Source organism: Capra hircus, chromosome 19 (genome assembly GCF_001704415.2).
Source record: "Capra hircus breed San Clemente chromosome 19, ASM170441v1, whole genome shotgun sequence".
Classification (NCBI taxonomy): domain Eukaryota; kingdom Metazoa; phylum Chordata; class Mammalia; order Artiodactyla; family Bovidae; genus Capra; species Capra hircus.
Window position 1 is genome coordinate 20,880,638 of NC_030826.1, and position 23,972 is coordinate 20,904,609.

General features: G+C 38.9%; 1 protein-coding gene across 2 annotated transcripts in view; it reads right to left on the reverse strand.

Annotated features, from left to right (window-relative positions):
* The window catches only part of SSH2 (slingshot protein phosphatase 2), a 243,713-nt gene that overhangs the window by 179,183 nt on the left and 40,558 nt on the right, over positions 1–23,972 (reverse strand). Inside the window, exon 2 of one of the 2 annotated variants that reach the window (XM_018064356.1) lies at positions 724–804. The exons of the other annotated variant lie outside the window; for it this stretch is intronic. Coding sequence (XP_017919845.1) covers positions 724–804 — 81 coding nt within the window. The remainder of the gene's footprint in view (positions 1–723; positions 805–23,972) is intronic. 2 annotated transcript variants of the gene reach the window in all.

A 23,972-nucleotide genomic window follows, 5' to 3' on the forward strand; every position in this document is an offset into this window, starting at 1 on the left:
TAAAACCTAGTTTGAACTATGGCTTGCAAAGGCAGTTACCCTACTAAAAGTGATATGTAGTCAACTTAAGTCATTCTCTAACTTCAGCCTGATTCTGTGGGTAATCTGCAATAATCAGAAAACTATGCTGGGGATCAGGTGTTATTCAGTGGCTAAGTCACGTCCAACTCTGTGCGACCTCATGGACTGTAGCAGGCCAGGCTCCAGATGAGATCAATACAATTTACAATACCTCATGAAATGTAGTTAGATAGTTCTAAGTTTGAGATGATCTGGCTGACTCTCTAGGATTTATAACACTACTTTGTATTAACGTTATCAACAGCCAGGATATGTTAGGTCTTTGTATGTGGGGGATAAAGGTCCAGTGGCAGCACCAATACCAGCTGTCACAGGGAAAAGACCATAAAAAAACGTGAAAAACCCACAAAAACGACATTCCTTAGTGAAGAAGACTTACTTAAGGTTCCAGGGTACAGCATTTATCTACTTTGATAGATATGCTTTGAGGGGAGATTATTGCACATATACATATACCAGACTATTTATACATACACTCATTTCAAGTCACTTATTTGCCTTCCCAAGCTATTTGGCTGAGTTAGGCCAAACAGATAAAGAAAAAATAATTGGCACTATCTCAGCTGCGCTGAAGAGCCAAATTTACTCTAAAAACTTTCACCTGAATCACCAAAGGCTGTAGAAAGACAAATACCTACGTACATTGGAATCACTAAAGATTTCTGAGTCTTCACATTCACAGCAAAGTAACGCTGCGGATTCACTGTCTTCCAGGTGAGAGCTCTGTAACACAAACGAGATTATTTCAGAGATCCAGACACTGGGGCCACAGCATGAGGAGAAAGACCAGCAGAAATCACTGTGTTGCTGTTAGCTCATAGGTGAGAAGCTGATTCTGATTAGTAACGGCTGTTTTGGAGAGAATAAAGCCAACAAGATGATTGGTTAGGAAAAGTGAGGCATGTTGGATTAGCCGAAGCATTTTCTGTGGTTTCCAACTGGGCCATGGGATGTCCTTTTTCTGTAAAGATGTTGCTACTGACCCTTCAGAGTATATACTCTGGACTTCTTCCAGAACAGGGTAAGTTTGTGTTCACTTGTCCTCATATTCAAAGATATGTATAAGATGACTGTTTAGAGACAGGCTTTAGAATGTAACAGAGCACACGATTAGGGGTTCGAATCACTAGCCTAGCCAGCCTCATTAGCCCTCTACTAACAAGTGTTTATAAGGAGAGCCAAAAAACATGCCCTAGCCAAGTCCTACTGATATATGCCAGGAAACAATTTAAAACCTTTCTTCCACTCTCCAATCTCTTTTTCAAAATCTGTCTAGAAGACAGATAAGAAAAATGAGACAAAGGGGTGAAACAATTAGCTGGTAACACAAGAGAATTTTTCCCTTATGACTCAAAGGAGCACACACACAAAAGCTCCAATTGTGACCCATTAAGTTCCTTCTAATATTTGCTGTTTGGGTAACAGCTGCTGGAAACTTGAATTATCCCTACACAGAGACGTATACACTTATGTCATCAAAACTTCACACTACTATATGATGCACCAATCTCACTTCTGTGTACAAATCCAAAAGAATAGAAATCAGGGTCTTGAAGAGATGTCTGCATCTTATTTTAAATGTTCTTACCACAAAACAAACAACAAAACCCCTAGGAGCCTAAGGAAACTTTTGGAGTTAACAGATATTTTTATTACCTTGATTATCCATTGATGGTTTTCATGGATGTATGCACATGTCCAAACTCATCAAACTGGATATGTTAACTATGTCAGGTTTTTTATCAATCAGATCTCAATAAGCCTATTAAACAAAAAAACTGTCACTATCTGTGGCTGAAACTTAATCATACACAACTACTTTATGGCTATCTTGGTTGACTGATATTTTGTATTTTCAAAGCTGAGACTGTTTTGACTTGTAGAATACCTGCAGAGATGAGTTTTAGAGTGCAGATAAACAGAGTAAAGTTCAGAGTTCCTACTTCTGGTAACTGCCTTCTCCTGTTTTATTTCCTTCTTATCTTTTCCTACCCTGATCCTTTGCCTACTTTTGGGTTTTGTCCTTACAACCAAGTCTCATATTCCATTTCTCCTCTCTTCCTCTTTCAGAAAGTAAACAAACAATTAAATATTTAAAATCATTTTTAGTCTCTTTCTTACTGCTTTGCATTTTGGAGGAGGAAAAATAAGAATATTTATTCTCCTTTGTCTTAAAAAAAATCAGTCTACAAAATATGAGACTACTTCCGAAAGTCATATTAGAAAAGCTAATGCATTAATAAATAACAAACAAAATATCTGAAGGAAAAAGGCAGAAATCAAAGCTGCTTTCAATTCTCCCAAATTCCTTATATCACAACAGATGATATCAAGCATATCAAACATGGTTTGTCACTGTCAAGAGAGAAAAGTACACATTCAGTTCGGTTCAGTTCAGTCATTCAGTTGAGTCCAACTCTTTGTGACCCCATGAATCGCAGCACGCCAGGCCTCCCTGTCCATCACCAACTCCCAGAGTTCACCCAAAATCATGTGCATCAAGTCAGTGATGCCATCCAGCATCTCATCCTCTGTTGTCCCCTTCTCCTCCTGCCCCCAATCCCTCCCAGCATCAGAATCTTTTCCAATGAGTCAGCTCTTCACATGAGGTGGCCAAAGTACTGGACTTTCAGCTTTAGCATCATTCCTTCCAGAGAACACCCAGGACTGGTCTCCTTTAGGATGGACTGGTTGGATCTCCTTGCAGTCCAAGGGACTCTCAAGAGTCTTCTCCAGCACCACAGTTGAAAAGCATCAATTCTTCGGTGCTCAGCTTTCTTCACAGTCCAACTCTCACATCCATACATGACCACAGGAAAAACCATAGCCTTTAACCCTAATTACACTAGTTGACGATTTTTAGGTTTTCATTCTTGTATATATTGCAGCATGGTTACATGAGCTCTTCCAAAATGACCTTTTAAGAAAGAGGTTCTTTTATATAAAATGGACTATTGGTCATTAAAAAACTGAATTTCTGCCATTTGTAACTACATGGATAGACCTGGAGTGTATTATGTTTAGTAAAATAAGTCAGACAGAGAAAGACAAATATTGCATATAACAAAACAGAAACAGACTCACAGATATAGAAAACAAACTAGAAGATACCAGTAGAGAGAGGGAGGGGAGGGGCCAGATAGGAGTATGGGATTAAGAGATACAAACTACCATGTATAAAGAAGATAAGAAACAAGGATATATTGTACAGCACAGGGAAATACAGTCAGCACTGTGTAACAACTTTAAAGGAGTATGAGCTATAAAAGTATTGAATCACTATGCTGTACATCTGACACTAATATTGTAAATCAATAAATTTCTATATTAAAAAAGTAAGAGGTCCTATAATGACATCTGCATTCCTAAAGTTATTTTAAGACTTTCCTACATACTTATTAATTGAAATTCAATTAACTGCTTATGACAATTGATAGGAGAAACTCCTACCTATTGAGGTATGTGGAAGTCATTCTGGCTTGTACATGATTTAACTGGGATTTTATGCTAACTGAACAGCCTGTTCGTGGCCTATCAAACATACATTGTACATCTGCTTTAATCACTAAAAAAAAAATAAGGTGCACTGACCAGAAGTACAGAATGCCCATGTTAAAAATAAAGATTAAGTGCCTTCCTTCCAATGCTGGTACTCCCTTGATGATAAGAGTTCTTTCCCAGGAGCCAAGGCCATATTGACTGGCTGTATACATGCTGATTTGTTTTTGTTGTTTTAAATCTTGAAGAAATGTGTCTCTGACTTGTCTAATTTTCCTTGTTCTGACAAGGTATAAACCTATGCTGAAACCCATGCTCCTCCGGAGTGGTTCCTCACAGTTCTCTGCGAGGCTCTTTTGGGCTATAGCCCTCAGTTTGGCTGAAATCAAACTTTTTTATTCCTATTATAGGCTATTTACTATTTCTACTGACAATATAAAGAGTTTATCCTAAGAATGAATGTTTAGGAACTCTATTAATATAATTTAGCATATAGTTAAGAAAAATAAGAAAAAATGTATGATTATCTAAATAGTAAAAGACATTTGATAAAATTAAAGGTCATTTTTGGCTTCAAATATTTTTAGTAAGCTAGGAATAAAAGATGTTTCCTTAAACTCAGTCTCCAGGTGAGTTTAGTTTACATCTAGTACTTCTCAGGTGGGCAGGCCCTTGCTTCAGCCTAAAAGTAGGCCCTTCTCAGGTGATCTTGCCTGAATTTCATGGTGTAGAAAGTCCTGCAGTGTTTCTTCTAACATGACAACAGCAACTGTGCCGAGTTTGTAGTGCAGGCATCAATTTTCTTCTCCCTTCTTTTTTGTCTTTCCTTCCTATCTTCCTTTTTACAATATTCCTTTGGTCATTTTTAGCAGGAATTTTGAAGACAATAGAGTCAAACTGTTAATAATATTCTTGCATTGAAAGTATCAAGCCCAAATCTTAACTGAGTTTATATCCTGATTCTGTCACTTACTAGTCACGTGATGTTGAACACATTAATTAATCTCTAAGCTCAATTTCCTCATCCATAAAAATGGGCACAACAATAGCATCTATCTAATAGGGTCACTGGAAAAATTGTATGAGAGATGATATAAGAAAAACATAATTTAGCTACTCATGTTGGTAATACTACTGCTGCCAATAATAATACATATAACTAAAGTAGTAATAATCTCCCTGAAAGTAAAACACTTACACATTTGGGCTAAGTTCTCTTTCAAAGGAATTTTGCCATCGAGGGAAATTTTGTTTCTACAAAATTTTAAGTGTTTTACTTCTAAATCCAGACAAATTGGCATTCCCTACATAACCTTGAAGTATTGAACTCACAATGGGTATTCATTACCACTTATTGTACCCCTACTAAGAACTAATAAGCACTTTACTTGGTTCTAGATTAGCTATAGTAAAACTCCAAACAAAAGGGAAAGATAACTGAACAGGTTCCAAAAATAGTTTTTAGCTTATATGGAGATGCAAAAACCACAAAGATAAGGATATGGCTCTGTGGAAATATGGCCCTTTGGCTAAGTATCATTTGGAGAAAAACAAGGGCTAACACTGCAGGTAAGGAAAACACATTCATATATACAAGAAATTTCAATTTGGAACAGCTTCTGAGCAACAATTACAGTAATAAAATGTTGCAATCTTCATATGGAATGTATGATGCAAAGTCTCATGTACTAAGGAGGATGTTTTGAAGCCTGTTAACTTGTGCAGTTACCTAACAACCGGCAAGCAGAAGTTTTAAGAAATAACCCCACAAGAGCCCAAACCTGTTTGTACTGCTGTCTCTTCTATTCTATTTTTGTTACAGGTTATGTGATTTTAAGAAGCAGAAAACATTTATGATTATTATATTTTTACCTTTCCTTTTTTCCTTCTTTTCTCCTCCCAACTTTTTAAGGGGCTCTAATTAAGTGAATAAATTGCAGTTGTTCTTAAAGAACTAGAGACTTTGAAAATATACTTTCAGACAGCAAAAAATAAAACACATGTGTGCCCTAAAACTTGATGACCACTTGGGGGCTAAGAGCTTTTCACATTTAAAGGTCAGGATAAGAAATAGGTCTTACTTATCCTGACACTGAAGTGTAACTAGATTGAACAAAGCAATCTTGTAGCCTAAAGATGTGGTGGCTCAGTCACCTGCAATGTCAGAGCCACCTGCAAAGTCTGCCTGCTGTGCAGAAGATGCAAGAGACGTGGGTTTGATCCCTGGGTCGGGAAGATCCCCTGGAGGAGGGCATGGCAACCCACTCCAGGATTCTTGCCTGGGAAATCCCATGGACAGAGAAGCTTGGCAGGCTCCAGTCCATGGGGTTGCAAAGAGTCAGACATGACTGAAGTGACTGAGCATGCACACACTCACAGAGGACCCAGCTGAGAAAACCTTCTCTGCAGTCCCTAACCCCAACTTACACATTTAAAACCATTCTTTTTTCTCCTTTTAAAAAACTGCATTCCCATGATTTATTTATTTTAGAAGCTTGCACCTTTTCACTCTTTCACCCATTTTGCCCACTCCCTGCTTCTGGCAACTATCAATCTGTTCTCTGTGTCTAAGAACTAAGTAAAAACATTATTTTAGTATGTACATGGTAAACAAGATTCTGAAGCTGTTGGAGAATATTTGTTTTCTTCCCATCACTGTCCTCCACACCTCCTAGTTCTCTGCAACCCCATTACCAGAAGTATTCACTACACTAGTTTCTTGGGTATCTTTTCAGAGATATACTGTACACAAACCTGTTACATGTGTACATATCCTTTCTCTAAAGCACACAATGGAAACACACTGCATCTATTTTTCTGTTATTGCCTTTTAAACTTACCTTTGTTTAAAATGTTTAAAACTGTGGTAAAATAAAATTTATCATCTTGAACGTTTTTAAGTGTAGAGTTCACCAGTGTTAAGTATATTCACATTGTTGTTCAACCAATCTCTGGTACTTTTTCATCCTGCAAAACTAAAACTATACCCATTAAAAAAAATTACTCATTTCCCCCTCCCATAGACCCTGGCATCCACTATTCTACTTCCTGTTTTTATGACTTTGATTACTCTAGATGTCTCCTGTAAGTAGAATCATACAGTGTGTGTCTTCTGAGACTGGCTTGTTTACACTTAACATATCTCCAAGGTTCATCCACATTGTAGCAGGCATTAGAATTACCTTCCCTTTTAAAGCTGAATAATATTCCATTGTATGTATATGCCACATCTTGTTTATCCACTCATCCATCAAAGGACATTTACTTCAAGATTTTGATGGCTCCATGATATTCCATTGTATATTAATAGATGTTTCATAATTTAGTTCATCAATCTACTATTGTTAGATTCTGGTGACTTGTATTTATTTTCTCATTTGCTATATTATCACAAACTTGATGGCTTAAACAACACAAATTTATTCTCTTATACTTGCAGGGGTCAGGAGTCCGAAAATCAGAGTGATGGCCAACCCATGATCCTTCTATAGACTCTAAGGTAGTGTTATGGACTGAAGTGTGTCCCCCCACCCCACCCCCCAAATTTATACATTGAAGTCCTAATCCGGAGTATCTCATAATGTGACTGTATCTGGAGAAGAGGTAATTAAATTAAAATGAGGTTATTAGGGTGGGCTGTCACGCAGTATGACTGGCATCCTTAGAAGAAAATCAGGACATAGGTACACACAGAGGAAAGATCATCCGCAGACAGAGAAGACAGATCTACAAGCCAAGGAGAGAGGCCTCAGAAAAGAAGTCAGTCCTGCTAACACCTTGATCTCTGACTCCCAGCTTCAGAACTGAGAGAAAATACATTCCTGTTAAGCCGCACTTGTTAGTTATGGCAGCCCTAGGAGAAGGCAATGGCATCCCACTCTAGCACTCTTGCCCAGAAAATCCCAAGGATGGAGGAGCCTAGTGGGCCACAGTCCATGGGGTTGCTAAGAGTTGGACACGACTGAGCGACTTTACTTTCACTTTTCACTTTCCTGTATTGGAGAAGGAAATGGCAACCCACTCCAGTGTTCTTGCCTGGAGAATCCCAGGAACAGGAGAGCCTGGTGGGCTGCCGTCTATGGGGTTGCACAGAGTCGGACACGACTGTAGCGACTTAGCAGCAGCAGCAAACTAATACAGGCAGAACACGCTTCCTTGTCTCTTCCAGTGTCCAGAAGCAATCTGAATTTTTTGACTTGTGGTCCCTTTTCTCCATCTTTCAAGTTAGCAAAAGCAGGTTGAGTATTTCTCAGATCACATCAGTCCAGCCTCTTCTCTGACTCCCTCTTTCACTTATTAATTATCCTTATGTTGACACTGTCCCCTACTCTGATAACCCAGGATAATCTGCCTATTTTAAAGTCATCTGATTAACAACCTGAATTCCATCCAACTCTAATTTCCCCTCTTTACCATGTAACATAATATATTCACAGGTTCACAGATGACAACTCTTTTGGGGGAGCGCATTTTTCTTTTGCCTACCACAGAATCTTCTTTTCTGCAACTTTTATTGGGTTTTAGAATTTTTACTGTGTTTTAGAATTTAATATTCACATCAGAATAGTGGGAAACACAAAATTAATTGACCAAGCAACACTAGCGCTATCTACTGCACTGGTAAAAAACTTCATTTGGTTTGGGGAGTTCCCTGGTGGTCCAGTGGTTAAGGGGGCTTTCTTGATAGCTCAGTTGGTAAAGAATCCACCTGCAATGCAGGAGACCCTGGTTTGATTTCTGGGTTGTGAAGATCCGCTGTGAAGGGATAGGGTATGCACTCTAGTATTCTTGGGCTTCCCTGGTGGCTCAGCTGGTAAAGAAACCACCTGCAGTGCAGGAGATCTGGGTTTGATCCCTGGGTTGGTAAGTTCCCCTGGAGAAGGGAGAGGCTACCCTCTCCAGTATTCTGGCCTGGAGAATGCCATGGACTGTATAGTCCATGGGGTCACAAAGAGTTGAACACGGCTGAGCGACTTTCACTTTCATTTCCAGTGGTTAAGACTCTGTGCTTCCATTGTCAAGGGCACAGGTTTGATGCCTGGTGGGGGAATTTATCCTATATGCCACTCAGGTACAGCCAAAAACAACAGCCAGCTTTTTTTTTTTTTTTAAGTATATAGCCCATGTGTTTCAATAAAAGCTATTAAAAAACAAAAGTTCAGTTTTCCAAGTTGTGCAGAAAAACCCAAATGAACTTTCTAGCCAACCCAATATTTTGCACTTAAAAGAGGATCTTAAAAACTTAGCAGCAACAGTAGAATATTTGAATTTTTTTTTTCTGGATGAGGAATTGGATTTGATCCAACCACAGTATTTTACACAGGCCTCTTTATAATCAATGTACACATTTGCAAGATAATTGCCTAGTATTAAGGATATAATCCATGGCCAGTAATAATTAGACTGAGTCAACTTGACAACTGGAGTGAACTGGTGGTTCCTTCTTCTAAGTATCCATAGTTCCCTGCACATACATTTTCTAACCCTTACCTCACTCTACTGTAATTATTTCTGTACATACTGCTTCTCTCTCGCTAGAAGGGGGATCTTCTCAAGTTGTATCTCTAGAGCCTGGCACAGGATAACATTCAATAAATGTTCAATGAATGAGTAAGTGACTTAGCATTATTCATCACAATTCTTCTTTGTTGCCAATAGCAATAATACAAATTAAGATGAGCTAAAATCTTTGTGTATAGTTCTGGTTAAGACACCAATAGTCTTCACAACCCTAAACACATGATGTTTGTTCTTTAATTAGTCATAGTAGTACAGCTCTTACTGAAGAGCCAACTGTTACATGAGACACTGCCTTCCTTGGGCTCCAAGTCAACATGGAGTCTTTAAGCCAAAAGAGCATCTCCATTTCTCAGAGCTACTTAGCAGGTTGGCTTGTCAGTGGCTGAGACTGTCCAAGGATTCATGCCACAGGACTCCCTAACTCCGGCTTGCAGTTAGTCCATTTCATCTGTAAAGGTACTGCGGCTCTCTACACTCTTTGTATCTAATTTACAGCCCTTTATACTAAGCATCACAAGCTCATTTTGCTATCACTTCTCCTTTCAGAATTAATCTCTCAATCTAAATTTTCGCCATCCTTCAAAGCACCACTCAAATCCCAGAATTTCAGGAAGCTTCAAAATGATGACTTCAGCCTCACTTCTCTCCCTCTCCTCTGAGCCTTCATGGGCTTGGTAGGGGTTAGCAAACTACAGCCCATTTTAACATGACCAGTAAGTTAAGAATGGTTTTCACATTTTAAAATGGTTGTTTTGTTTTGTTTAGAGAAGAGGCGAAGAAGAATATGCAACACAGACCATTTAAGGCTGGCAAAACCTAAACTTTTACTTGCCAGGCTTTTAGCAGAAAAAGTTTGTGGATCCCCGGCCTAGAGCACACAATCCAGTTCAGCCTGATGATAAACTGGGGCTTCCCTGGTGGCTCAGCGGTAAAGAACCCACCTGCCAATGCAGGTGACACTAGTTCAATTCCTGTGTCCGGAAGATCCCCTGGAGCAGGAAGTGGCAACCCAATCCAGTATTTTTGCCTGGGAAATCCTACAGACAGAGGAGCCTGGCAGTCCATGGGGTCACCAAAGAGCTGGACATGACTTATCAACTAAACAATAACAATAATGATAAATTGCCTAGAACTGTCTCTAATCTTTGTATGGATCATAGTTTTATCTCTCTGTAATTTTATTGAGATCTAACTGACATATAACATTAGTTTAAGGAATACAACATAATGACTTGACATATGGATATTCTGTAGATCTAGGTTTTGCTTTTAATTCTCTGAATATTCACTTATGATAGTATTTCAGACCCTCTGCAAATGCCACGTGACTTGTACCAGCAAATTCGCACCCTCACACAGAGATAATTTGAATATATTTTTTTAAAGCCCACCAAATCCTGTGATCTCCACAAAGTTTGGTTTCTTTTATATTTTTTTCCTGATATGACCATCTGTCCTACAAGGAGATGTTTCTGAAATAGAAAAATCTCTATTTTACAAAAAGCAGTAATTCTCAAAGTGTGGTGCCCAGACCACCAGGCAATGCCTCACTTGTGAACTGGTTAGGCTCTATTCTAGACCTACCAAATTAGGAAATTTGGGGTTAGGACCCAGAAATGTGCTTTTTAACAAGCCCTCCAAGTGATTCTGATACACATGAAATATATGTTAAAGTCTGAGAGCCAGTGAACTAAAGTATTTGCATCTGTAGATAGCACTTAAATCACTGCTTTAGGTCCAGAATGATGGAATCGTACCACTCCAAAACTAACTCTTGATAGTAAAACCAACAAAAGGAAAGTGGTCAGTAAGGAAAGTGGACAGTGAGACACAAACAGTTATTCATACGCACAGGTTATTCAACTTACTACCTGTATTCAATGAATGCCTTTATGAGGTAACTAAGCTTAGGTACTGTGATGGATTATGAAAAGCAATCACCCACAGAAGTAAGAAGAAATTAATAACAAGTAGCAAGTTCATAAACACAGATAAAAGCAAAGAAGCTGGGGGCTGGGGGTAGATACTCAACCTTTGCTGCAAGCCCACAGAAAGAATGAGAGTTGCAGCTGCATTTCAGAACTTCAAGACTGGAATCTCAAGATACAAAAGAAAACTTTTGGATTTATGTCTCTAGTTGCTAGTTAAGTGGCTCAAAAATTGATATGTAATCTATAGAGACTAGTGTGTCTCGATTTAGGCAAACCAAATATTCTATTATTTCCCATTTTTGGTTAGGCTTCTGCTACTGACAAATTAGCTGCTTATTCTCCTGTTCTGCGTAGGAGTTAAAAAAACAAAACCCAATTCTGACAACTTCATGAGCTGACAGCAGGCTAACAAAACAAGGAGGTACAGAAAGCTTAACTTCACATCTGCCGGAAGCATACAATTCTTGTCGACCCCCAGTTATTTGTAAATCATCCTGCATATTATCTTACAGCCTCTAACACCTCAAAATTCTAATTTTTTTTTCTCTCCTCAGACCAATGTATGAGCACTCTCTGTGGTTTAAATACAATTATTAATCACACCAATCCCTCCCCCCGCTACACACACACTTAAAATTTTTTGTGTGTAGCTTAATTTGAAACCTGGGCTATGACAGTGAATTGGGTTTTAGAGATGCTAATGTGTATACCATGTAATATGACCACTGCAAGTTTCTGCAGAGTGTGCATAGAGGTGAAGCTCTTTATTCCTTTGGGGAACGCAGGTTTGAAGAGCAAAGACAAAGCTATTTCAGAGAAAGTAGGGGAATTCAGGAAACAAGAGGAATTTGAAGACAAGAAGACACTGAGTAAGAAAGGAGAGAAAAGCCTCCTTGGACAACTGTCTGGGGATGTATGCCAGGAAAGAAAGATTGCTGTTACCGAGACAGAGTCCTGAGACATTACCAAGTCAGGTTTCAGATGATTGTGAAAAGAACAGTTTTTACTGAGAACCAAGGATTAGACCTATTTCCCAGTAAGTAAAGAGCTTGATTCCTTCTGCAATAAATAAGAGAACTAAAAGATTTAGCTCTAGTACTGGAGGAAGAATCTAGGTTGATAGCAAGGAAGGCTAGAGATATCTAACAGGCTGAACTGGGAGTAAAATAAGCCATGATTTGTAATTAATTTCCTATATAGCATTCTGGCCACAAGATCTTCACAATGCACAAAGGGAATTTTTGCATTCTGATTGATAAACTGGACTATGATGAGAGAAGCTGCCCAGAAGCTGAAAGGTTGTACACCTCAGGTTATCATCTTCTGAAGAAATTTTCTCTAGATAAATAGTTACACCAACAGTTCAAACTATCCAAGGGGAACATCACCTGAATATCATCTTGGAGCGCTTCTTTGTTGATCCAAACTCTCAACATATGCTAAAATAAATCACTTTCAGCTTCAGGTATGGCAAAGGTAGGGCTTACCTGTCACGATACTTGTATTCAAAAAGCTGTTTAAAGGCAGTTCAGTTCAGTTCAGTTCAGTCGCTCAGTCATGTCTGACTCTTTGTGACCCCATGGATTGCAGCACGCCAGGCTTCCCTGTCCATCACCATGTCCTGCAGCTTGCTCAAAACTCATGTCCATTTAAAGGCAAGAGAAAACCAATTACGGAATCTGTCCTAATCTTTTTCTCTTCCATCACCCACATTTCAGCAGCTGACATCATAGTGAGATTGCCAAAGTCCTTGGGGAAAACTCATATAGATCAGAGATAAAGTGATCACATCAAATCTTGTTTCCACCGGAGAATTCTGAGAAGGGTCCCTATCACATACTAGTCATGGGCCTGTCGAGTCCTCCCCACTCCTCTCAGTGAGGAAAAAAGACTTTTCAGCCCCTCTCACCCAGCATCATAAAAATAATCTGGAAAAATGGGACTTTGTGGAGGGCTAATAGCAGCTCAGAGCTGACTACAAGTTGAGCAATGAAAGGAAACAAGCAGAGAGATGAGAGTGGAAATGTCTCAGAGATTCCAGACATAAAACAGCAATGCTCCAGAGCCAGAAGAGAAGCTAGAGGGAAGAACCCATCAAAGAAAGATGGCATGTCTCTGAGTTCAGTTTCCACTTTAGAAAAAGAATTTTGGAAATCAATTCAGAAATCGCTTCATGAGCCAAAGATTCCAGGGCAATGGTCAATACCCAGGGCGTCTTATCTCCTAAACCACAATTGGAAGACATCTTAAGAGCCACTGTGAGAAACTCCCCAAAGCTAAAGTAATCCAGGGGATCCAATAACAAAGGAGTGTCTCCTACAATCAGTTATGTTGGTTACCCTAAATCCAAGCCAGTGTGTTAGCTGCTCAGTCGTGTCTGACTTTTGTGACCCTATGGACTGCAGCCCACCAGGCTCCTCTGTCCATGGGATTTCCCAGGCAAGAATATTGGAGCAGGCTGCTATTCCCTTCTCCAGGGGATCTTTCTGACCCAGGGATCAAACCTGGACTTCATGCAGTGCAGGCAGGTTCTTTGCCGTCTGAGCCACCAGGGAAGCCCAAACAAGCCAACCATGCCTTAAAGAGGAGACTGCTGGTTAGTCAAAGCTCACATCTGAGGTAGGGCTCCACCACCAGCCACAGAGCTATCCCCTTGCAGTAGTCCTCAATCCAGATGAGTTGGCTTCTAAGGTCTCATAGTCAAAGAGCGTTTCCACTGGGAAATGCTATCTCCAGAGCGTTTCCACTGGGATCACAGCAGTTTTCCAGGTGCTGTGTGTCCTTATGGAGGCCAGAGGGAAACACCTTGGGTCCTTAAGCTTCAGGCCAAAGGGAAGAGCCAGGACATGGATTTTGCCCCAACTGACAGAAGCAAGGATACTAGAGACTCAAAAGAGGAGAATATCAAGGATGAATGCAGGATTGGGGAACTCACAAGGGAAGAGTTACTCTGCCTAGGCCAGGGGGTTAGAGACCCTTGTGATTAAAACCCTCCAGTTACTTTCTCAGAAGGGAGTTTCTCTGAAAAGACACCTGCAGGGAAGGATGAGTTGCTTTTGACAGTGGCTTTTTCTTAAGAGTAGAGGCAAAGTGCAGGCAGGTCCCCCGTAGAAATCAAAGTCCACATCAACCTCTGCACAGAGCCCAGGCCCAGTTGAAACCGCAGCCCTTTATCTATCCCTGGGCAGCAGGAACAGGTACTAAAGCACCAGAATGTATGATAGTCATTATCCTGATCCTAGAGAAAACCTGGAGCTTATGCATGGACTTCTTGCATGGGACATGTCAGCACAAGAAGACCTCCAGGCCCATGCAGGGACCCTAAGCAAACCAAAGTGACAAGTGCCATGTCTTATACATCAGTCAGGTTCTGACAGCCACAGCTGTCTGAGCCTGGTCTGGACTGGCAGAAATAGGGATATTCCAGCATAAAATCCTCTCCTAGGAGAAAAATTTCTCTTAAAAAAAAAATTAATTCCATGTAAAGAAATATCTTAGTTCTCATGTTAACATATCCTCTAAAGATGATGGAATCTGTTTCTCATAACCAAGGAAATTCTTTTCAATATACTAGTTTCTTCTAACTGGGGAAACAAAAGTAAACAAACAAGCAAAAACTTGAGAAGGCTTAGACTGGGGAGTTGTCCTAGGCCCATTTTGTTGTTTTCACTATTCCTGCTCTCTAGATGGAGAACATTGGTATTCTTGATTGGTATTTAAACCAATCTTAGAAAATTATTGTTTATTGTATTGCATATTATAAAATTATTGTTTAAAATACAGTAATTTACTATCATCCCTTTGCCACAACAAAATAATCCCATTAGAAAGGGCACCAGCCCATCAAGAAATGCAATGGAATCTTACACCCTCCAGAAACTTTACATCATTTTCTGTAATCCTCAAATCAATGTTAATTAGCTCATATGGATGTCAAAGGTATGTGGTTAAAAAGATTCAAAGTAAAAAATCACCCTACTATAGCGTTATATTCCCACTGGGAGTTACAAAACAAAAACCTCCACTAAGTAAAACCCAAATTTTAAGGTCCCACTTAAGTAGAAATCAGACTAGAAAATATAACTGAATATAACTTCTTCCAATTAAAAGTTTCTAATTTCAAATTACTGAAGCAACGCCCTTCCTTCTCTAATCCTCGAATAACTACAAATTGAAATAAATGGATAGACCACTCTCATGTTCTGAAGTTAATTGTCTGCTTAAAAGATAAGAAACATTTTTATATTTTGATAAAATAAAAATGCAAAATAAAAGGTCACTTGTGGTTCATAAAAGTCCCTTCTCTGAGGACTGTTCATAATTTACATCTAGCCTAGTAACACCACTCAGTATACCCAGCTTCCTCAATTCGGAACAATAAATGAAGAAACTTTAAAATTTTCTTACTGAAACAGTTATACAGGTTTCTGTGTATGTTGTAGCATTAGAGTTTGAGTGACAGATTTCCTTAGACAATTATTTCCTACTTACTCCTAAATCCATGTTGTTGCTTAGTTGCGAAGCTGTATACAATTCTTTTGCAACCCCATGGACTGTAGCCTGCCAGGATCCTCTGTCCATGGGATTTTCTAGGCAAGAATACTGGAGTGGGTTGCAATTCCCTTCTCCAGGGGCTCATTCTGATCCAGGGATTGTACCTACATCTTCTGCTTGGCAGGCAGATTCCCTACCGCTGAACTACCAGAGAAGCCCTTCTTAACTCTATATGGGGCCTCATAAATTTGCCATTTCCAGCACTACAGAATCTTGAGAAGGAAGTAAGCAAGTACTTCCTTTGAAATTCTGAAAGTTTTGGTGTGTTTAGGGGGAAAGTATAGTTACTTTCTGTCCCACTTGGCCAACGGGCAGCTGGGAATCTCATGTTCTCCCTGCGAGCCCCTTGGCAACAAATCACAGTGGGTAAATCTCCCCAAAACACAGTAATAAACCAGCTTCAACTTTTTTTTTTCCAAACTGCAGGCTGAGAGAATCATGAACAGCTTGTGAAATCAATTCAGTGATTTTCAGCAACATAGCTTTTTTTTTAAAAAAAACTGGAATAGCATAGAAAATATCAGAGTACATTGGATGAAAGAAGACAAAGAACTGTTTCATGAAACTTCTGTTTTAGATATGCATGCAAGAACACCTACAAAAGCATACCAGGTCATAATGTAAAATGTGTTTCTTACTGTGGATCTCAGTCTTAAGAATTTGAAAGCTACTCCTCTAGTCTACAAGTTTCATGAGGAAAAAGATCAAGTGTACCTAATTCCCTCATTCTATATACCCAACAACTACACATAGGGCCTGGTATTTATAACTAGCACTCAATAAATATTTGTTGGCTGACTCTTCAATATGCATTCTTATATTATTAATATTGTGGTCCATAAATCAAAATTTGTATTGAACACAAGTAATTAGATAATACTTTTTAAGGGGGCACTAAAAAAAATAACATTTGATTAGCAAATTTAACAATTTCTCCCTTACCTGCCCTCTGACTGATATGCTAAACAAATGGTAGATCCCAGAAGGAAAGAGAGAAGGCAAGATCTTGCTTGGGAGCTGACAAACTAAATGATTACCCTGAGGATATATTAGACCAACATGGGTTTATGATCTTCCTATATACATATTCTGACATAATATGCACAGACTTGTACAACAAGAAAAACAGAATTTAGAATCAGAAGACATAATGACACCTAAAGAGTAAATGACCTTAGGCAAATGGTTTTAACTTCTCTGAGCCTAATTTCATCAACTGGGAAAACAAGTTGTGACAACTATAAATGGTTACCAAAATATAGGTGTAACTTCTAGAAGAATATATAGGAGAAAATCCTTACCACACTGGGTTAGGCAAAGATTTAATGATGCAAAACGCACAAATTATAAAAGAAAAAAATTATAAAATGGATTTCAGCAGAAGTAAAAGCTTTTTGCTCTCTGAAAAATACATTTAAGAAAAACAAAAAATAATCTACAACTGTAGATAAATTTCACAAACTGGGAGAAATATTTGTGAAATATGTCTGACAAAGTGTTTATGAACAGAACTGTTGTTGCTGTTGTTGTTTAGTTGCTAAGTCATGTCCAACCCTTTTGAGATCCCATGGACTGTAGCCTGCCAGACTCCTCTGTCCATGGGATTTCCCAGGCAAGGATACTAGAGTGGGTTATCACTTCCTTCTCCAGAGGATCTTCCTGACCCAGCGATCGAACCCGTGTCTCCTGCACTGCAGGCAGATTCTTTACCATTGAGCCACCAGGGAAGCCTACCTGTAATTTTTACCTCGATACAAAATGAAGTAGTCTTTCTTATGATGGACATAAGGCAAATGAAGTTTGGGTATCTTCAAAGGTCAAAACAGAATCTTTCATGGGTACACAGAGTCTTCTTACGACAACATCACAGGGTGGCAACTAAAGTAGTCTCAAGACTTTCTGAAGCTGTGAGATTCCCTTAAGCATTTCTAAAACTGCTCACATGAGAAGGAAAGGAAGCAATATATGGAATTTTAGGAATGAAATTCTGGCTAATGGGGTTATGGGGCATCTGAGAAGTCACGGGATAGGTCTGGCTTTCTCAGAGGGGAGGCTGCAATTTTTTTTTTTTTCCAACATCTGCTATTAAAATTAGTTCTGCACAAATGTCTGCAGATGCAGAGCAGCTGGCAGTTTTGCCTGCATTTTGCCCACTGGTAGAGCATAAGCAAGTCAATGAAGAAGGGCTGTTGAATTTTCCAATTGTTGTCCAGTCTTTTCAGAGAACTGGCAAATTTATGTTCTAAAACACTGGATTCAGAATGCTAATATCTTAGTGAACACTGGTTAGAGCTGAGATATTCGTAGTGAAAATGAAACTTTACGTCTAGTCTCTGAAGATAATAAGACTTGAAAATACACTCTCTTACAGCCACATAAGCAGATCTTTTCTATATCCATGTGGAATGAAGGCACACTATCCTATTTACATTAGTGCTTTCTGACTCATTTGATTTTTCTAAAGAAATCAGAAAATAAACATGTCCTACTTCATTAGTTAACCAAAAATGCAAAATAAAACAATTTTCATCCTTCAGGCTGGAAAAAATAATAGACTATCCAAGTTTCCAAAGCTCTGAAGGAAAAGAAGAACTCTCACCTCCCAATGGCAGGGAGTATAAAATAGTAAAATTTTTCTCAAAAGTAATATGATATTGCACCAAAAATCTTGAAGATATTCCTTATCTCAGACTGAGAAAATTCCAGAATTTATTTTAAAGAAATAATCATGGATGTATATAAAGATTTATATATTAAAAAAAAAAAGAAATAGAATCACAGATGTAGAAAATCTTATGGTTACCAAGGGGGAAATGGAGGGAGGGATAAATTGGGAGATTGGGATTAATACAGACATACTTCTATATATAAAATTGATAACTAATAAGGACCAATGTACAGCACAGGGAACTCAATACTTTGTAATGGCCTATATGGTCTTTTCCCATATAGGGAAAAGTGCATATATGTATATATATAACTGATGCACTTTGCTATATGGCAGAAAGTAACACAACATCATAAATCAACTATACTCCAAAAAAATTTTAAGATTTATGTACAAAATATTCCCTATAGAATCATATATATATTCTAACTCGAATATTCAACAGGTAAACAGCTAAATTATAGCATGTTGAAATGAGTATCTTAGCAAAACACAAGGAGAGTCTTATTTCAGCTAAATCTTTTAATAAGTCTGAATCAGTTTTTAAAATCAGAAAAATAGTGATGAAAAGCAGTGGTCCATCAGAGATGCTAGGTTTTTAAAGTGACAAAAGGCTAAAACAATTTCTTTTGAATTATGTACATGTTGGTTTTAGACTAATTACAGCTCTGATTCTAGAAAACTCAGAGTTTAGAGCTTTAAGCTTGTCTGAGCATCTCACAATAGGAACTTGTGACTAGTAGTACCCACTGGACATAATCGCGCAGTACATTAGCATGAAAACTGGTCTCCCATCCAAGAAACAATAGCAACAATAAAAATCAGTGTATACTCATATGCCTTAAGACTCCATTAAAAGAGAAAAGCCAATGCTCCCTCTCCCAGCAAAAAAGGGTGATAATATTCACATATGGTTGGGTACGTACAGGAACAACTAGAAATAGAGCTCTCACAACATGGTGATATGGAGCACAAAAGTAGGGCCTACAGCGTAGGTGAAAAGTTTTAGTAGCTGAAAAGATATTTTTTGGGCATCAGTTCAGTTCAGTTCAGTCGCTCAGTCGTGTCCAACTCTTTGCGACCCCATGAATTGCAGCACGCCAGGCCTCCCTGTCCATCACCAACTCCCGGAGTTCACTCAAACTCACGTCCATCGAGTTGGTGATGCCATCCAGCCATCTCATCCTCTGTCGTCCCCTTCTCCTCCTGCCCCCAATTCCTCCCAGCATCAGAATCTTTTCCAATGAGTCAGCTCTTAGCTTGAGGTAGCCAAAGTACTGGTGTTTCAGCTTTAGCATCATTCCTTCCAAAGAAATCCCAGGGCTGATCTCCTGCAGAATGGACTGGTTGGATCTCCTTGCAGTCCAAGGGACTCTCAAGAGTCTTCTCCAACACCACAGTTCAAAAGCATCAATTCTTCGGCACTCAGCTTTCTTCACAGTCCAACTCTCACATCCATACATGACTACTGGAAAAACCATAGCCTTGACTAGACAGGCCTTTGTTGGCAAAGGAATGTCTCTGCTTTTCAATATGCTATCTAGGTTGGTCATGACTTTCCTTCCAAGGAGTGAGCGTCTTTTAATTTCATGGCTGCGATCACCATCTGCAGTGATTTTGGAGCCCCAAAAAATAAAGTCTGACACTGTTTCCACATCTATTTCCAATGAAGTGATGGGACCAGATGCCATGTTCTTAGGTTTCTGAATGTTGAGCTTGAAGCCAACTTTTTCACTCTCCACTTTCACTTACATCAAGAGGCTTTTTAGCTCCTCTTCACTTTCTGCCATAAGGGTGGTGTCATCTGCATGTCTAAGGTTATTGATATTTCTCCCGGCAATCTTGATTCCAGCTTGTGTTTCTTCCAGTCCAGCGTTTCTCATGATGTACTCTGCATAGAAGTTAAATAAGCAGGGTGACAATATACAGCCTTGACGTACTCCTTTTCCTATTTAGAACCAGTCTGTTTTTCCATGTCCAGTTCTAACTGTTGCTTCCTGACCTGCATACAGGTTTCTCAAGAGGCAGGTCAGGTGAGGTACAAATAATAAGATTCTGAAATGCTTCATGTTTGAAAGAAGAATTTTTAAAAATCAATTTTGGTGAGTTTTAGAGCATTAATGAAACACACAAGCAAGCCAACATGCAAGCAAAACAAAATAGCTATACTTACTAATGGGTTACCTAAAAACCTAAGAGAAATGGAATTGGGTAGGTTGGCTTTTAATACAATTTTTTAAAATAGGCTTTAAAATGTATAAGGGACTCAAAAATCTCTAAAGAAACATGTGAAACAAACACATAGAAATAAATTACACACATACACACAGACCACATATCCAGAAGAAAAGCTGACCTTACTGACATTACATACCAAGACAAACATCAATCAACACCTATTATTAGTATAGGGCATAGGACCTGAACAGAGCAAATTAAAAATAATTGGAAACTCCAATCCAGGGGAAGGTCTTCCTCTCCCCCTAACTCCTTCAATATTGTTTTTAGAAGAGGTTATTGACAAAACACCAATTGACTGATTTAGAAACAAGTTTCTAGGAAAAGTTCTTCAAATATTTGATATTTGGCCAGTTTCTTTTACTTTCCACATCTGTACTCTCTTAAAAAAGATGTGTTTGGGCTTACCTGGTGGCTCAGTGGTCAAGAATCACCTGCCAATGCAGGAGACGTGGGTTGGATCCCTGATCTGGGGACATTCCACATTCCGCAGGGTAACTCAGCTTTTGTGCCACAACTACCAAGTCGAGCTTGAGCTCTAGAGCCCACATGCCGCAACTATTCAAGTCTGAGTGCCCTACGGCCTGCGCTCTGCAACAAGAGAAGCCACCGCGATGAGAAGCCTGCGCACCACCAACTACAGAGTAACCCCAGCTCACCACAATTGCAGAAAAGCCCTCTCAGCAATGGACACACAGCACAGATATAAGTTAATTAATTAATTAATTAAAAAATACAAGCACTCAAAATTCACAACTAAATTCCAGAAAAGTTTATAATATACCAAAGACAGTTACAAGGGATTTTTAGCTAAAAAAAAAAAAAAAAAAAAAACAAAAAAAAACCACATGGTTCTGTTTGCTACATTTATTATCTGTGAGTTGTGACAGGAGAACACAGAGATGCAGAATTCTCGTGATTGTCGGGTAACACCTAATTGGGTCAGAAAATTTAGTTAGAATGCTGCAGAATCTCAAAGGATTATAGAGTTGGTCTTGAGCCCTCTTGTCTAATTCTCCCTACTTGGTGATCTTATTAGTCATAGGACTTTAAAAACCAACCATTCATTGATGATTCCCAAATGTACACCACTAGGCCAAAACCTCTCCTGTAAGGTCCAGAGCCATATTCAATTATTTGTCATCTCCAGTGGGGATCTCACAGTTATCTGTGAACTCCCTATCCCAACCCCTACTCCACCTTCCACAAATCTGCCCTGGCCTACAATTCCTCATCTCAGAAAGAGGTACAAGCAACAGCTCAGTGGCTCTCATCATGAAGCTGGAGTAGTCTCTGACTTACTCCTTCACCCCAACCCTCTATCCAACTTATCAGTAAGCCCTCCAGGTGCTGCCTCAAATCTATCTGTTCTTGTCTCACCTGCAATAGCCTCCCTACTGGCCTGCCTGCTTCCATTCTTTATCTCCTACAGTCATGGTCACTCCCGTGTTGAGAACTTTCCAATGGCTTCCCCTAACCCTCTTGGGGAAAAAAAAGTTCAAATTTCTTACTATTGCCTATAAAATCTTACATCTGGCCCCTGCCTACTTCTCAAGTTTTTTTTTCATTGACTCAACAAATATGCCAAACTCTTTCCACCTCAGGGCCTTTGGACATGCTATTCACGCTGCTTAGACTAGTCTTTTCCTTATTTTCTTATGGCGGGCTCCTCCTAAGTATGACTTCTGCAGGGAGGTCTTTCCTAATCTCCAGTTTAAGCACTGCTCCTTTTTGTTTCAGTCACAGAACTACTACAACTTGTAATTACATATTTGTCTACACGCATAATTCTATGTTCACTCCTATATGGAATAAGCTCCATGAGAGAAGGAACTATATTTGCTTTATTCATCAAAGAATACTTGATTGCCTAGAATAGTAGGTGCTTACTGCCTAGCACAGTACCTGATACAGAGTGATATCAAATATATATATATTTTTAGAATTAATAAATCAATGAATGAAGATACTTCAAAAGCAACTGGAGAAATACATGGAAACAATGAGAAGATCAAGAGAATCTGGGTTGCAAATACTACCATATTACCTAACACAGCATGCAGACTTCTTCCATATTTCTACTACAGTAGATATTCCATATTAAATAATGTATTTCTAGTCATAAGCATCAGTGAAGGTATATGGAAAAGAATGAGATAAAAATCTAGCCACATCCTAACTAAAGTCACTTTGAAATGTTATCACATTGGCACAATCTCTGTTAAGATCTTGGCCTCTCTACTTCATGCTCCTCTTGTGAACATACAGGTAAATACAGATTAATTTTACATAAATGAGATCATATCATAAAAAGAAAAACTTTAATGGTGCAATATGATACTCATGACCTCTTAGATGATTATTAATTATCTAAGCTACATAAGTAATAAATAGGCAGAAAAATAAGATCAAAGTAGCAAGTGAACAACTGAAAAAGTCTAGTTGAAGATTGGTTGATTTTCTAATGTGAGTCATAGAAAATCTTTAAAAATACAGCATTTGGTATTATTATTTTTCATAATTACACAAACTGGTGACTAAATTACATGAATTTCCTCTAAATCTCATGTCTGTACCTTTTATTTTAAAAAATGTGTCCAGAAGTATATAGCTTAAAAATTTCACAGTGAAAAGTCTAAGAACTAAAATATGATGACCATATTTTCCAAACAAAAAATCAGAATGTATATTGACAAACATTTTTAAAAACAAGAGTGTTGAAAAATCTTAAGTATTATCATCTCCATATTACAGATAAAAGTAGAGGGACTCAGTCAAGTAATTCATCCAAGATGAGAGTAAGAGAATCAGTATTTAAACTAGGTTTTTGTTCCTCAGAGGCTCATGCTATTTCCACTTTGCTACAATGCATTCCACTATTTGCCTTTTCATTCACTCCAATATAAACTGAGTATTTACTAGATGCTGCTGTGATTAACTTGATATAAGAAAGGAAATTATTACTTGTCCTTAAAGCTCAAAAATATTTCCAGAATCTAACAGGGTTGAGAGGAACCTGCCTGCCAATGCAGGTGACTCAGAAGATAGGGGTTCGCTTCCTGGGTTGGGAAGATACCCTGGAGAAGGAAATAGCAACCCACTCCAGTATTCTTGCCTGGGAATCCCATGGACAGAGGAGTCTGGCAGGCTACAGTCCATGAGGTCGGTCGCAAAGAGTTGGACACAACTGAGCATGCGCATGCTTATAAACACACACACACACACACACACACTCACACACACTCACAAAGAGTTGGACACAACTGAACATGCGCATGCTCACAAACACACAGACACACACAAGGAAGGAGGGAGGGAGAGGGGAGGGAAGCTCCTTGAAACAAAGAGGATCAACTGTCTGTCTTCTTTGTTAGATCTGCTCAAACATCATGTGACATCCATTTGAGGCCTCTGGCCCATCAGAAAGTCATCAAAACAAGATGCATTGTTTCCAAGTCCCAGCCAAGGCTCATGAAAATTAA